The following is a 17,114-nucleotide window of genomic DNA, read 5'->3' on the forward strand; positions in this document are numbered from 1 at the left end:
ATTTGTCTTGGGATGGCTGCCAAGTCATAAGCAATTTACAATGAAAATTATATAGAAAATATGATGACTGATATAGTGCGAATTTCTATAGAGTGCAAAATATAAAGTATGTTAACCAGCAAAATCTGTTAACAGCCAGATTAGAAATATACTCCCATGAAATCAGAGTATCCTAGCACTTACATGAAGTGCATTTCCTGGGTCACTTGAAGATTTTAAATTTTATTTCACTCTCTGAAAGGTTGAGTTCCATTGGGCTTCATTTAGGTGAGCCTCCTGTAAACTGGTATCTTATTCATTTAATGCCACGTCTGGCTTCTCCATATGATGAAATTGTTTCAGAACCATCCCTTGATATGAGAGGAGGAGGTAGAATTTTTATATAATGGTTTAAACTAGGTAGAAAATAAAGCTTATTCTCCAGAGAAGCTAACATTCTGTATCTTTTAGCCATTGATAAAAGCTTGGCATGTTGGCAGTTTATATCTAAAATACCATTCCAATATACAAAACAGAAATAGACTCACAGACACAGAAAACAAACTTATGGTTACCAAAGTGGGAAGTGGGTGGGGGAGGGATAAATTAGGAGCTTGGGATTAGCAGATACACACCACTATATATAAAACAGATAAACAGCAAGGACCTACTGTATAGCACAGGGAACTGTATTCAATATCTTGTAATAACCTATAATGGAAAATAATCTGAAAAAGAATATATACATATATATGTATAACTGAATTCACTTTGCTGTTTACCTGAAACTAACACAACATTGTAAATCAACTCTACTTCAATTAAAAAATATACCTTTCCAAATACTTATTAAACTATATAATCGTCATTTATGTCATAGAATCTTTTGTAGAGCTCAAGAAATATATTATGTGACCAGACAACTACTAATATAATTGCATGACTGTATACTCCCTGGAAAAACTTCAATGGGATTAAACAAAAAAAAATTCTAACGTATTTGAAAATGTGCCAACAGCTGTTCCAAATTATCATGTGATACCTGATGTTCTACCTGTACCTGTCCAAAATGGAAAGTGAACTTATTTGTTTGACAGGGTGAACTAATATTATTTAATGTTCATTTCTTTTCCAGTGTTACCTGTTGTTGTCTTTAAAGAAAAAATTAACAAACACCACGTGGCACTTTTTTTTTTTTTTTTTTTTTCCGGTACGCGGGCCTCTCCCTGTTGTGGCCTCTCCTGTTGCGGAGCACAGGCTCCGGACGTGCAGGCTCAGCGGCCATGGCTCACGGGCCCAGCCGCTCCACGGCATGTGGGATCTTCCCGGACCGGGGCGTGAACCCGTGTCCCCTGCATCGGCAGGCGGACTCTCAACAACTGCGCCACCAGGGAAGCCCATCACGTGGCACTTTTATGTGCCAGGCACTAAGCTAATAACTTTATGTACAGTAAAGGGCATTTAGGCTTGAGGATTTTCTCTCTTGCAGTTTTTGGAGATTATGACAAAATTATCCAGCTATTGTTATTGGTGTTCCCTGTGGTAAAATCAGAATTTCCTAGAGCACTGAGCAACATTCCAAGTCACATTTAGACAGTACCAGACGTTATCTTGAAAATTTTTTAAATTTAGAGCCATCAGAAAGAATCTCTTGGCACATACGAGAGATGTCGTGAAATTAAGAATTTTCTAATGTAACATCTTTTCTGATTTAAAAAGTATTCTACACTTATTTTGGAAAATTTGAAAATTATACAGATGTCTAAAGAAGAAAATTAAAATTACACCCAAGTGCATTACCCAGAGATAACCACCAGAAACTTTTGGCTGTATTTTTTTTTCCAAATCTTCTTTTCTATGAGTATTTACATATATACTTTTGTTTTTCTTTTTATGAAACTATGACTCTATTGTCTAAGTATCTTGTTACTGATTTCTTGTATAGCAGTAGTTTGTTACTTAACGTTTTTCATAAAAACATATAAAAATTCTTCAAAAATGTGTTACGCTAGTATTTCATCACATGAATGTACCATTTTCCTCTCTTTGGGCATTTTGGATGGTTTTCAGTTTTTAATTATTATAGATAACAGTATGGTGAATATCCTTATAGTCTTGGTACATTTCTCTAATTATTTCCCTGTGACAAATTCTTGGAAGTAGAATAACTAGATGAAAAGATATGAACATGTTTAGGTTCTGATAGATCTTGTCCAATTGGCCTTAAGCAAAGTTGTAATAATCTGCCTTCCTAATTGCAGACTATCAGAGTATTTGATTTTGTTCTCAGCAACAATGTGTATTACCAGGATAAAATTTTGTTTTTTGCAAACTTGATAGGTAAAACTAAACTAAATGTAATATAATACAAATATAATGTTAATTTGTGTTTTTTCTGACCTGGTGCAGTTAAGTTTTTTTTTTTTCTGTATTTAATTGAGAGCCTTCTCAATTTATGTGTGATTTTTTTCTGTTGATATAAATCTGTATATTTACATCAAAGAAATCAGGAAACACTAAAAATCAAGGCTGTTTTTTTTTTTTTTTCCCCAGAGAGCCAATTGCTAAAGATTTGGACACTACTGTATATGCTCAAAATTTGTTACTGGCGGAATTTTTGATCAAAAACATTTGGACGGGAGAAAAGATCCTTCCTATACTGGAATAGGCTGGAAGGAGAAAGCAGATTTAAATTCAGATGAGATTGTAAATTTGATAATAGGTAGATGACTGAGTTTCAGGGAGTCTTGCAGGGGTGAAGGAGGGACACTTAAGTGAAAATAAACGAATCACTAGCTAAGAATGTGTGCCGATCATTAGGGCTGTTTGCCAAATGGTTCTCCATCCCTCCCCCTGTCACCCAGCTTTTGGGTCCCAAAGTAGGATTACAGTTCTGGGCCCTCTCATATTGGATGAAACACGTGACTGTTTCTGTCCAATGAAAAATGATACCCGTCACTTCTAGCTTGGAGTGTTTCTTTGCCAGTGCCAGGCCCTCCAGCACACTCTTTTTCCGTTTGCATTGTAACCATCTGGCGGCTGCCTGGACCCCTGCGTTACTACTTTAATGGGTAGTGACTCTCTGCCAACCCACAAATAATATGTGAAGTGAACAAGAAATATTGTTGGGTGAAGCCACTGAGATTTGAGGGTTGCTACTACAGCCCATTCTGCCTGATCCAGAATGCAAGAAATAGTAGAAAGGATGCAGTAAGTCTGAGGAAGTACAAAGAGGAGAAATGAGTTAGTCAAGTCTGAATGTGGGAAAATGACTTTACTAGGAAAGCATAGTAGGACTGCCCTGCTTCTCAGAGTGCCTGTGTGAGGTGTGTGATCATAAAGTGACAAAGAGCAGAGTTAGGTGGTACCACTCGCACCTGTCAGTGAGACCACCAGGGATCCATTTAGGATTTCTGGTTTCTATACCTCTTTCATCCCAGTAGGACAAGAGAGACAGAAATACACTCTCTGTTTACACAACTCATGAAGAGTGCAACGTAATCTAGTAAGCAAGAGACAGAACATTCTGGAGCCATGAGCAGTAACTCTAATTTTGTCGCTAAACTGGCGATTCTCGGAGCAGGTCCCTGAGGCCTCAGTATACTTGAAGGCACATCTGACTAGCAGCAGTGATTAAAAGGAAATTTCTCCGTACTTTCTTAACAATTCCAGTGTTCTTTAAATAATCCTTAGTATAAAATATTAAAGAAAAGTAAGATAATTCCCAAGAACTTGGTTTTGAAACATACTCCCTCTGGGACTGAGAGAGGAAGAAGCCTGGAAATAATACATACACTCTTGCCGCTATTGTTCAGTATAGACTGGACCTGGAGGCTAGTGAAGATATATTTAATACAGGGGAATTATAACTCCAAGGACCTGGGAAATTCACATAACCATACGAATATCACATGTAAATACCTTAACATTAAAAACAATACTCTAAAAATAAAACAATAATAATGACACGGGAAAGTATTCAAAAACATCTTTTTTTCACTGATAACTCATGTCCCTCTCACCTCTGACCACATCTGCTTCTTTTCCTATCGGCCTCAAGGGCCCAGAAATTCAGTACTTCATCTTCAAGGCAGGCTTTCCCCCCTCAACTCCATACCTGGCAGGTCCTTCGCATCCTCCTGGTCACTTTCTCAAAGAAACCTTCCCTGAATTTCCAGCCTCAAATAGTTATCCCCCTGCTTGAGACACTCAAGGACTTTGCTTCTGTAGTTAATCACTGTCTCTTCTGTACCATCAACCTCTTCTTCTGGTATCGTTCCCATGAGTATGCTGACGAACCCTAGAGTACCCTTCCGTCTTGCACGTTAAAGATCGTCCCTTGGTCTAGCATTCCCTTGCATCAACAGCTCCATTTTTCTCTTCCCTTTCATAGCAGAACCATGCCAACAGACATATAAATGCCATCTCCACCGCCTCCTCTTTCGTTCCATCATCAGCTGAGTCCCGTCCGACTCTCATCCCCCTCACTCTGCTGAAGTTGCCCTTGTCATTGTCATCAGTGGTTTCTGTGCTGCCCAATCTAGTGGATAATTTCTGTCCCCATCTCACTTGGCTTCTCAGGGGCAGCTGACATCGCTGACTCCTCCATCCTTCTTGAGATGCTCCTCTCCATTGGCTTCTGCGATAATACACTCTCCTGGTTTTCCACCTTAAAGGTTTCCTCTGTTGAGCCTTCCTCCGTGACTCAGAAAATGGCTTTGGATTCGCTTCTGTGTTTGTGCTGTTCCCCTAGGAGATCTCAGCCATTCCCAGGTCTTAAATATCAACTGTGTGCTGTGCTGACAGCTCCCACCTTGGTTTCCCTAGCCCCACTGTCTCCTCTGGGCTCCAGATGCCTCCTCATCTCTATCTGAAGATTTCATTGCCATCTTCATGGCTACAGCTTCAAAATGGAGCTCCTCATTCCTTCCTGTTCTTCTACCTGTTTTGTTTTGCCCCAGTCTTTCTTATTTTAAAAAATAGTAGGGCTTCCCTGGTGGCGCAGTGGTTAAGAACCCACATGCCAATGCAGGGGACACGGGTTCGAGCCCTCATCCGGGAAGATCCCACATGCCGTGGACCAACTAAGCCCGTGAGCCACAACTACTGAGCCTGCGCTCTAGAGCCCGTGCTCCACAACAAGAGGAGCCACCGCAACGAGAAGCCCTCGCACCACAACAAAGAGTAGCCCCCGCTCATCACAACTAGAGAAAGACCACACACAGCAACAAAGACCCAATGCAACCAAAAATAAAAAATAGTAAATAAAATAAATTAATTTAAAAAATAGTGAATTGTTTGTTCAGTTATTAAGTCCAGAGATCTGGAAGTCATCTGTAATTTCTTTCCCTTCTTTATCCCTCACATCTAATTCATAATGTGTCTATTTGCTCTGCCTATAAAATACGTATTTTACCTGTCTATTTCTGTTTCTATTTCAGACCATCATCACTTTTCTCCTGGATGGTTGTAATAGCAGCTGATAGAATTTTCCACTTTGACATTTGTCTCTTTCCAATCCATGCCCAATATTTTAACTGGGTGATTTTTATAAAATGTAAATCAAATTGCTCTTCGCCCTTTGAAGTCCTCCACTGCACTGAATCTGGAGTCAAATCCAGATTCCTTACTTTGACCTCCCAGGCTCTGTGTGATCCAGCTCTGCCTTCTTCTCCATCCTCATTGCATGTCACTCTGCCTTTGGCTCTTTTGCTCTGGTAAAACTGGTCTTCTTTTTGTCTCTAGAATAGGCTGGTCTCCATCCTCAGTGCCTTTGTATTTTTTGGTCCCTTTTCTTGGAAGGTCTTTCTCTAGTTCATCATGTGGCTGGTGCCTTCTTTTCCTGAAGAGCTCAGCCTAAACGCCAGCTCCAAGTGAGAGTTTCCTACTCTAATGACAGATTTCCCACTGGTTTGTTTCTGTCCCAGTGCTTAACACAACTTGGGATTGCTTTTCTTTATTTACCTGATTTGGTAGAAAGCTCTGTGAGGACAGGAACGTTATCTGTCTAGTGTTTGGTAGGTGCTCTGTAGACATAGTTGAGTGAAAAAAAAAATGTATGGAAGAATAATGGTCTTGCCCTGTTTATCATATGAACGATTATTGAATGAAGATATAGAAGAAAAGTGTGAAAACTGGTAGGCAGCACAATACTAAAAAGGTACCAGTCAGATTACACTTTATAGGGGTAAATGTGAAATCCTGTGCTTTGGTTTTAAAAAAACTCAGTTTCACTGTGTAGAATCAGGGAACTCTGGCTTGATGCCAGTTCACATGTTAGAGCCAGAAGTGGTAGCTCAAAAGTTAATGAAGTCCTAAACTGCATTGATAAATCCTTGTATTTCTGTATTAGAGGAGGGCATTATCTTATAGTACCCTCCTCCAGTGACACGAGTAGAATTATTACAACTTTCTAAATTGCAGTGGGATACCTCATTCATTCATTCATTCATCCATCCAGCATTTACCAAGTACATTCTGGGCACTAGTATTATAGCTGGGAGCAAAATTATCACGGCTGTTGTGTTCATGGGACTCAGTGTCTAACTCGCAAAGTGAAGTGATTTCTATTTCAGTGGAAGCGTTGAAGCAGAAACCAGTTCGTCATTTACTGAGAGGCCATGCAATCTTGTGGTTAAGAACTCATGCTCTGGAGCTCGACTCTGGGGCCCCGGGGCTTCAAATTCCAGCTCTTCTATTTCTCAGCTATGTGTGACTTTGGGCAAATTTTTAGAATGTCTCTCTGCTTCAGTATTCTCATCTATGAACTGGAGATAATAATAGTACCACCACGTAAAGTTGTAAGAAGTAAGTGAGTTAGTGTGTATAAATCATTTAGAAGAGTACACAGCACTCAGGAAGCACTTAAAAAATAGGTATCAAGCAGTTAATGAATAATGTTGTGTTTTCTGGAGGACCAAAGGCTGGAAGACAGGTTGAGGTTGGGGAGAAGTGGTCATAGTGGGAGCTGGGGAGACCAAAGACCAAATTATTATCATTTTGTTTATAATTGTTTGCAATTGTCCGAGCTTGGACTGAAAACTCTTGGCTGGAGAGTTGATGACATTTGTTTTATTTAGTTTTCTATTTTAGGCTAGAGAGGTATGAATCCTGTTTAGAAATAGCCCCCGACAGTCTTTTTTTCTCCTAAAGCTTACAAAGAAACACATACTTTTGGAAATAGTAAAATTATAGCTATCCATAAATGCATATTTTGCTTCACTTTTGTTTTAGTGGCAGCTGAAATATCCTAAACTAGTTCTCCGAGAAGCCGCCAGCGTCCCTGAGGAGCTCCATAAAGAGGTTCAAGAAGCCTTTCTCACGCTGCACAAGCACGGCTGCTTATTTCGGGACCTGGTGAGGATCCAAGGCAAAGATTTGCTCACTCCAGTCTCTCGCATCCTCATTGGTAACCCCGGCTGCACCTACAAGTACCTGAACACCAGGCTCTTTACGGTACCCTGGCCAGTGAAAGGCTCTGATGCAAAGTACCACGAGGCCGAAGTAGCTGCCGCCTGTCAAACCTTCCTCAAGCTCAACGACTACCTGCAGGTAGAGACCATCCAGGCTTTGGAAGAACTCGCTGCTAAGGAGAAAGCCAATATCGATGCCGTGCCAGTGTGTATAGGTCCGGATTTCCCCAGGGTTGGCATGGGGTCATCCTTTGATGGACAAGATGAGATAGACATGAAGAACCGAGCAGCCTACAACGTAACTCTGTTGAATTTCATGGATCCTCCGAAAATGCCATACCTGAAAGAGGAACCGTATTTTGGCATGGGGAAAATGGCCGTGAGCTGGCATCACGATGAAAATCTGGTGGACAGGTCAGCGGTGGCAGTGTACAGTTATAGCTGTGAAGGTACAGTCTGCTCTGTGAAGAAGCAGCCCCGAACGTAACATGACCAGAGTTGCACAGGCTCTGGAAATATATGTGGTCATGTGTGTGTATGTTTGTGTACATAGGTGTTGTGTGTCCTTCTAAGGTTTGCCACGCCCATATATCTACAGAATATGCCTCTTTCTCATCCAGCTGTGCTGTCTGGCTCATCGTTATACTGTGCTCAGATGGCATATTTTCATGCGTAAGCACTACTGTCATTGTCTTTTCCAGGCCCAGGAGAGCAGCATCTTGGTTTCACACAGCCAACTGCCTTTCTCTAAAGCCCAGAATAGATCGTACAGGTGCTATAATTAACTTGCTGATAAAGGGCCGGGAAAACAAAAATCTGTCAAATCCTTCCAGATTCCCACAGGTGTACATTTCCAGCCTTGCCAAAATATTTTATTACGGGCGACATCACTGCCTTGAAGGGAGTGATTTGTCAAATGTGGACTTGTTCTTGGCTTCCTACAGTTTTGACTACTGTCCTTACTCGCCGGAAGCAGCTGAGGTGGGTTTTACAAGCCGACAGGCCTCTATTTTCAGGAAACTCTCCAGCCCCACCTCAGTTCTGCAGTTTTAGGCCTGAGAGGGTTGCTGTGGCCAACTCGTTCTTGCAGTTTCTGAAATCTGGTGCCCTTGGAACAGAGGTCACAGGCTACCTTTTTTATGGTCTGCCCAAAATTTCCTTCTTTGCTTGCTCAGTTTGTGTGTGTTTAAGGTCCCCATTGCTTTTCAGAATAGGGTTATAAAAAAGGTAGGTGAACACGTCAAAGACAGAGTGACCATTGCTGATTTTCTCTGCCTGATCATTTGGCAAAGGAATACAAGACGTAATATTGGCTCTTTTGCCTGTTTAATCTCTTCCTGTTTATTAAAAGGTGATTGGAAAAGCAGAGTTCTGTTGGGTTGGCCAAAAAGTTCGTTTGGGTTTTTCCGTAACATCTTGTGGAAAGACCCGAATGAACTTTTTGGCCAACCCAATAGATATCCCATCAGGGAATCAACTGGAACTTTTAAGGGTCATTGTTTTCTGAAAGCTAGTTTTTAATTGGATTTTGTTGTTATTTGACTCTTATTTACTAAAACGACTGTTTTGGAAAAGGGATTTTTAAATAAGAAACTCTCCTGGCTTTCTCTAAATATCTTACCATTTCCCAGTCTCAAAAGTTTCCTCTGGATAGCTAAAATGTTTTCTAACTCTACCTTATGTCTTCAGCCGGAAACAAGGAACTAGTTTAGCAGTTAGAAATTTAACCAGTTTCTCTGGCATCTCAAATAATGATGCTGACCCAAGAAAATTGCTTGAAGGGGATTTGATGCTGTCCTAATGGAAAGAACCGCGATCCTCTGATCTTTAATAAGGTCTTGCCAGGGATTTAAGAACTATCACATCCAAGAACTCTGATGTGAACGAACAATGGAGTTTGTTAGTTTCTTTCTTAAGGAGGCAACTCTCTGAAACCGAGGTGGTGGTATGTGATAGCTCAAACAGCTACAAAGATGTCTTTGTGCTCCCACAGACTTTCAGCCCTTCTGTTTAATAGTCCTATTGTACTTCCAGAGCGTGGGTGATCAAATAGTTTTTGAAACCTGGAATATCTTGCAGAAAGGAATGAAAATTTTTAATGAATAGTTTCTGTGGTCGGGAGTAGTTAAGATTGATAAAGTATACAAATATACGTAAATACATAAAGCTTTATCTTTGCGGTTATCACCTAGATGAGGGAACTGCAGAATTTGAATCTGTAGGAGCAGGGTAATTCCTTCGTTCTCTTAACCCCCGAGGTTCCCAGAACTCTATCCCATAATAATAGCAGTACTGGAAGCTCTCATTTATTGAGCACCTACTATGTGCCAGGCACTGGTAGCAGCATTTTACATGTATTAACCCATTTTATTTTTACGACAACCCTATGAACGAAGTAGTACTGTTATCCTCATTTTACAGATGAGGAAACTGAGACACAGAAGGATGATGAACTTTTCCACGGTTATACAGCTATGAATTAGCATAACTAGGATTTGAACGCAGAATTTGAATGCAGACATTCTGGTTTCAGAATTTAGCTAAGGCTAAATGGCTTATGAGCAGGTATTTCCTGCCCCTGCAGTATAGTTACCTGTGGGAGTTTGGTTTTTAAAATGTTCACCCCTGGAAAGGTTACGGGAATATTCTACTTTCTCTTGTTTGCAAGTCCTGATGCTCTCCCTTCTCCCCGCCACCTCACTGCCCTCTCCCCACAACATCTGCTGTAGCTTTCTGTACCTCCTCTCAGATGACGGGGATGCATTAGACTAGGAAAGGGAACCTCTCTAGGTCTCTGGCTGTGTGTATCATGTTGGGTCAGATGGTTTAAAAAGCATGGGCCTTGAAACGTTTTGCTGGGTGCATTTCTTCCACGTGACAAGTGCTGTGTTTAATTCTCTGGCCTCTTTAGAATCCTGCCAGAGGTGTGGTAAGGGTGAGCTCGAAGGGAACCATTTCAGTTAAGATCATGATTGGGGTTGGGAAGAGCCTAAAGGGGGCAAAGAGAATGGAAATTTCAGACAACTGTACTGTTTTCTGCATCCTTGAACATGTTGGTTGAACAGTTGCTAAGGGAGGTTCAGGTCGCTGTGCTAGACAGTATGGAAACACCAAAGGTGAATCAAGTGCCCTTCTTGCCTTGAGAGGATAGGTGAAGTAAGGTGTGCTCTGGTGGTTGTAATTATGAAATGATGAAATGTCAGATCTGGAAGGGACTTTTGAACTCAGCTAGTTCAGCCTCTCATTTTACAGATGAAAGCACTGAGGCAGGGAGAATGGGAGTGATTTGTCCAAGGTCACATGGTTACTTAGTGAAAAGGGAGTGTTACAGCCACAGGAGAGGTTCATGTAAAATGCACTAGGTATCCAGAAACAGAAATGATTACTTCCTGCTGAAGTTAAATTCAGTTGAAGCTTAAGATCTTTCAGGACTTTGCTCTCAATACCTTTTCCCAGTGAAATCTTCACGTAGATTTATAATGAGCCAATCATCCCTCCTTGGTTTATTTCTGCCAGTAGAGGTCATTGAGAAGTGATTGGTATAGGATACATGTATCATTAATTATATACTAAATTCATTGACTTCCCAAGCAGTGCTAGTTAATGGCTGTCTCCAGTAGGAGGATTGAAATAGTACAGTTTTTAATCAGGAATGGCTTTAGGGAACCATGTGTAAATAGGCAGAGTATTTGATTTTCCTATTCTAGCTTTGCGGGCAATTGCTTGTTCCTCCTAGATATAAAAAAACAAATCTTGCAGGGAAGATATTAACAACCCATGGTTTAATATAGTCCTACACCTTGTTCTTTGATTCGAACTCCTTCAAAAGGATCACTGAAACACTTACTATTGGTTACTATTTTTGTTTGTTTGGAAGGAAATATTTTCTGTGATATGGTCTTCATAGAAAAAAACCCACAATTCTTAAGAATTTTAACTAGTGCCAACTATTGCACATTTTTGGTATAATTTCCCAGGTTTCCCATGAAGGACAAAGGAGGGAACGGAAGAAGAGGCCCATGACTCCTGTTGAGTATGCAATAGGCTAGAAGGCAGGGAGTTTGCAATAATTTTCTTGGAACTCTAGGATTCCCATTTATGTCTCTGACTCCGGAAAAGTTGAATCCACTGAAGGATGGAAATTTGTTTCTATAATTCTTAGCTCTATTTCAAAATGAGTAGCTTTATGTTTCATAGCAGCCTTTGAGACTATGAAAAGCTAGATTGCAACTAGAAGTCTTAGAGCACTCATAATTTAAGAAAATGCTTTTTAATGTTTTTATTAGTTTCCCAACAGCCCTGTCTGTGGTCCCAAAGCTCATTTGATCTTGTTTGTTTCAGTGTGTCATGCCTTATCTTTGTTATTTTTGAAGTCACTTACACTGCTCAGTAAAACTTGTTTGATAAGTCACATTTTTTTTTACCCCTGTGCAACTATTGATATTTATTCAATTAACAGTAAGCATCTACTGTTTGCCAAGCACTCTTCTAGATGCTGAGCATGCAGCAGTGAACAAAAATCCCTGCCCTCATGGAGCTTATGTTTTAGCAAAGCGAGACAGGAAAGAAACAAATAAGCTTGTATAATAAGGGTGAGGCACAGGTTTACAGTTTTAAATAGGAAAGTCAAGCTTCCTTTAGTTGGGTAACACTGGAGCAAAGACTGGAAGGAGCGAGTGGGTGAATATTGAGGCTCAGAGATGGGACATGACTTTGGGATGTTTCAGAAGCAACAAGTGTGAATAGAATAGAGGCAGAGAAAAAGAAAAGTAACAGAAGTGAAGACAGACAGGCAAGACCAGGGGCGGGGCAGGGCGGAAGGTAGGACCTTCTAATATTGTACAGAAGTCCCCCACCTTATCCACGGGGGATGCGTTCCAAGACCCCCAGTGGATGCCTGAAACCGCGGATAGTACTGAACCCTATGTAGACTATGTTTTCTCCTATGCATACATACCCATGATGAAGTTGAATTTATAAATTAGGCACAACAATAACTAATAATAAAATAGAACAGTTATAACAGTATACTCTAATAAAAATTCTGTGACTGTGGCCTCTGTCGCAAAATTTCGTATTGTACAAATTTAATACCTTGCCTGTCTTAACTAAACATTTATCACGCACTGTCGCCGTAACTTTTGCAGTTTGCGGTGCAACAGCAAAACTAGTGCAAATTTCTTTTTCCTTCTTCACAATTTCACAGATGGAAGATTTGTTCTTACCATAGATGTTAGCAACCTCAGCGTACAATTCTTTTTCTTTCCATACTAAGTCGAGAACCTTCACCTTTTCACGCAAAGGAAGAACTTTACAGCTTCTCTTTGGCATATTGGAATTGCCAGCATCGCTACTCGTATGCTTTGGGGCCATTGCTAAGTAAAAGAAGGGTTACTGGAATGCAAGCACTTTGATACTGTGACGGTTGATCTGATAACTAGAGGGCTACCAAGCAGGCTACACTGGACAAAGGGGTGAGTTACTTTCCAGGCAGGACAGAGCCAGATGGTGCACGATTTCATCATGCCGCTCAGAACGGCGCGCAACTTAAAAACTTATGAATTGTTTATTTCTGTAACTTTCCATTTAATATTTTCAGACTGCAGTTGACTGCGGGTAACTGAAACCACAGAAAGTGAAACCGCAGATAAGGAGAGGCTACTGTAATACAAATACTGGGCTTATACTTGGAGTGAGATGGAGAACTATTGCAGTTTGGAGCAGAAGGGAGGCAGCAGTGGAAGCAGGGGAGCTGCAAGAGGCCATTGGGTAATCCAGACTAGAGATGGCGGACCAGGTTAGAAGAGGCAGAGGTGATGAGAGATGGTTATATCGAGTCCCATATCTTTTCACCAGAAAAGAGTGGCAGTGTCCAGTGCCTGTGAGAAAAGAAGCCTAGCAGTGACATCTCCTAATTGTCAAGAGAAGCCTAGGCCAATAAGAATGGCTGAACTTTTTTTCCCTCTCTCCATATCTTTATTGGGGTATAATTTACATACGATGAACTGCACATATTTAAAGGTTACAGTTTTAGAAGTGGGATGTGAAGTTAGCGGTGGCTCATCAGAAAAGAGCAGCCCAGGTGTTCCATCTGGTGTTATCCCTTCATCATAATCCAGTCTCCTCTGTTGGAGTTTTCAGATTCCTGCATCCCCTGTCCCTCTCTTTCCTGATTGTTTCTTTATTTTGGTGGAGCATATCCTCTAATGGCTTCTTGAGAAAGGGTGCTTAGAAGGTAAATTTTTGAGACCTTGAATGTCTTAAATTATCTTTATTCTACATTAACATGTGTAGATACTTTAGGTATGGAAATATTGACAGGAAATAATTTTCCTTCAGAATTTTGCAGGCATTGTACCAGTGTCTTTTATCTTCCAGTGTTCATGTTGAGAGCTCTGATTTTTTTGTTTGTCTTTCATGTGACTTTTTTGGTTGGATTTTTTTCCTAATGTTTTATAAGTTTGCAGTGATATTTTTTTCATCCATTTTACTGGCATTTGGTAGGTCCTTTCCATCTGGAAACTCAGGTCCTTCAATGTGGGATATTTTCTTGAATCACTGTGTTAATGGTTTCTTTCTCTCCAGTTTTCTCTTCTCTCTAGAATCCATATGGTTTGGTTCTCGAACCTTCTGGACTGTTTCCTCTAATTTTCTTACTTATTCTCTTATTTTTAATCTTTTTGTATTTTTCTGATATACTCTCAGAGGTTTTCTTAACTTTATCTTCCAACTGGTCTATTGAGGTTTTTCTTTTTTAAATTATTGAAATATTACGAACATCATAAACATGTAGCTGGGTGAATTGTCACAGACCGAACATATCTGTGTCACTAGCTCCCAGATCAATAAAGAAAACATTAGTACCCCAGAAATGGTCCCTTCCAGCATATTCTTTTCCCCAACAGTAACCATTGTCTTGACTTCTAAAGCCATGCATTAGTTTTACACATATTTGAATTAGAATTGTAAGCTCTTTGAAGGCATGGCTTGTGTCTTGATCCTTCTTTGTATGTGCGTATAACGCAAAATCAGTTAAGTATTTTTTTGCCCAAAATCAGTAGGTATCTTTTGTTCTTGAGTAGTTTGTGCTGTTCAACTACATTGTGGCCACTGTCCCATCACTCTTCTGATTTCTGCAACTATGACCTCTGTTTAGTATTAGGATTCTTTTGATTGCAGATAGCAGACACTTGACCTAAACAAGCTTAATTTAAAAAGATAAGGAATTCTTTTATTTAATACTAAGTCTCACGGGCTTCGAGTGGACCTTATTTTGACAGTAATGTGTGGTCACTTTCAAACTTCTTCCCCTTCCTATTTTGGCTCTTTTTGAGCTGTAGCTTTCTTTTCTTGAGGAAAACAAACTTCTCGTGGTCCCCAAATGACCACCTCCAGCTTTTGTGGCCACTCACTTTTTCAGGAGCTTTGGGAAGGAGAGAAACCGGGTCTTGGACATGTATTTTGAACCCTGGATAAAGCTTTGCCTGAAGCTGGGTTAACAAACCATTATTCTTTTTTGATTAATGCACTTTGATTCTGGTCTTCTATGCTGTTTACAACATCAGGGTTTCCTCTAAGGCTCCATGACACTCTCTGCACTTTCCTGAGGTTGCCCACAGAATCGCAACCTCTATTGTTCGAAGCTTTGGTTCGGGGAATGTATTATTTGAGAAGTCTTTCTGCTTCCTCTCCTCATTTCATATTTTATTTCAAATAATGTCGTGGTCTTAAAGCTTTAGCCAAGAGCCCCCAGAGCAGTTTTTCTCTCCTTTTCTCACTTTCCTTTTATTCCCCCAAGTCCATGAAGCATGATATAATGAGATTCTCCTATGTATGTGAATAGTTATATCTTAAAAAAACTGTTTTTTTCAAATGCTTTATCTGAAAGCTGACAGAGACAGACATCATGTTGAAAGGCTTCAGATTTTTCAGTAAAGAGTTTTCAGTATTTCTCCTGAAATCCTAGAAAACTTATAATTAATTTTATAATTTATGTGTGTCAAGGGACTATGTTTGTCCTGATTGCTTGTTTCGAGACATGTTAGAGCAGCTTCTTGTTACCGATTCTGAGCTGATGAGGGCGTTGTTTTTTTTTTTTCCAACTTCTGAATTCTCCATTTCTTCAGACCATTCATTCCTCAGTGGCTGAGTAACGTGCTCTGTGTTAGCAGCCGGCTTGAGTGCTTGTTCCTCAATCAAGGAAAGCATTTTTAAATGGTAGAGCTCTTTTTTTTTTTTTTTTTTGCGGTACGCGGGCCTCTCACTGTTGTGGCCTCTCCTGTTGCGGAACACAGGCTCCGGACGCGCAGGCTCAGCGGCCATGGCTCACGGGCCCACCACTCCACGGCATATGGGATCTTCCTGGACCGGGGCACGAACCTGTGTCCCCTGCATCGGCAGGCGGACCCCCAACCACTGCGCCACCAGGGAAGCCCCTGTGCCACCAGGGAAGCCCGGTAGAGCTCTTTGAGGAAGGCTTCTTCCTGACCCACCCTTCTTTCTAAGGGATAGAGTCCTGCAGGAGTGTTTCCCAAATGTTCTCTGGCTTAGGCCATTTGCCATTACTTTGGAAACCTATCCAGGAAAATTATCCAACATCTGCACACAGAAGCATCTACCTTCCCGGGGGATCATTCTGAAAAACAGATCTGACCCTATGAAAAAGTCATTATCAGTGTCTGCCACTGCCCTCAGTGTAAGTCTAGCTTGCTTACCATGATTCACAAAACCCGCCGCGTCCTGGCCTCTCGCTACCTCTCCAGCCTCTTCACTTGCAAATCCATGTCATTCATGTGATACTCTTATAACTCAGAATCAGTTATGTTCCTAAACACCCACCATGCCATTTCCCTTCTAGAGTGTGTCTTCCCAACCTCATACCTTCCCCTTTCACTTTCTGTCTCCATTTTTAAAAATGATTTCTTGTCCAAGGCGCTGGAATGTCACAGATCAGTGTTGGACAGAGAAAGCATCCTTAGGCTCTGTACACCAGCTGACCCTCTGCAACTTCTGGGTTTCTCCTGCCTCAATATCTGTGACATGGATAGGAAGGTACCTGCTATTTAAGCCCCTCTAGGTATAGGGTTAAGGAAACAGAAAATAGTTGCCAGGTCCAGAGTCTTAGAATTTTAGCACTTGGCTGAGGGAATAGGGAATAGGGCTATTTTTTTTTTTAAGGGAATAGTTTTTTTGTTTGTTTGTTTTTAATTTTATTTATTTATTTATTTATTTATTTATTTATGGCTGTGTTGGGTCTTCGTTTCTGCACAAGGGCTTTCTCTAGTTGCGGCAAGCGGGGGCCACTCTTCATCGCGGTGCACGGGCCTCTCACTATCGCGGCCTCTCTTGTTGCAGAGCACAGTCTCCAGATGCGCAGGCTCAGTAATTGTGGCTCATGGGCCTAGTTGCTCCGCGGCATGTGGGATCTTCCCAAACCAGGGCTCGAACCCGTGTCCCCTGCATTGGCAGGCAGATTCTCAACCACTGTGCCACCAGGGAAGCCCAGGGCTATTTTCTAATGCGTGGTGACGATGAATATATATTTACATATCAGGGAAATTATTGACATACATTATTAATGGTATATGCTGTTAAATACGGTAGAAAATTTCAAGTGATATATTTTACTTGATTAGAACTGTCATCTCTTCTTCCGTGCTCAGGCTTCTAGCTTTGTTTTCTATGCGACGCTGTTTGCATACAGCTTTGTGAATGGCATTTATC

The 17,114-nt window shown here is 40.9% G+C and overlaps 1 protein-coding gene across 3 annotated transcripts in view; it reads left to right on the forward strand.

Annotated features, from left to right (window-relative positions):
• FTO (FTO alpha-ketoglutarate dependent dioxygenase) overlaps positions 1-17,114 on the forward strand; it is a 375,598-nt gene that overhangs the window by 104,794 nt on the left and 253,690 nt on the right. For all 3 annotated transcript variants that reach the window (XM_082676524.1, XM_082676523.1, XM_082676522.1), the window contains exon 3: positions 7,213-7,840. In XM_082676524.1, coding sequence (XP_082532650.1) covers positions 7,213-7,840 — 628 coding nt within the window. The remainder of the gene's footprint in view (positions 1-7,212; positions 7,841-17,114) is intronic.

Source organism: Grampus griseus (genome assembly GCF_964374135.1).
Source record: "Grampus griseus genome assembly, chromosome: 19".
NCBI classification, from domain to species: domain Eukaryota; kingdom Metazoa; phylum Chordata; class Mammalia; order Artiodactyla; family Delphinidae; genus Grampus; species Grampus griseus.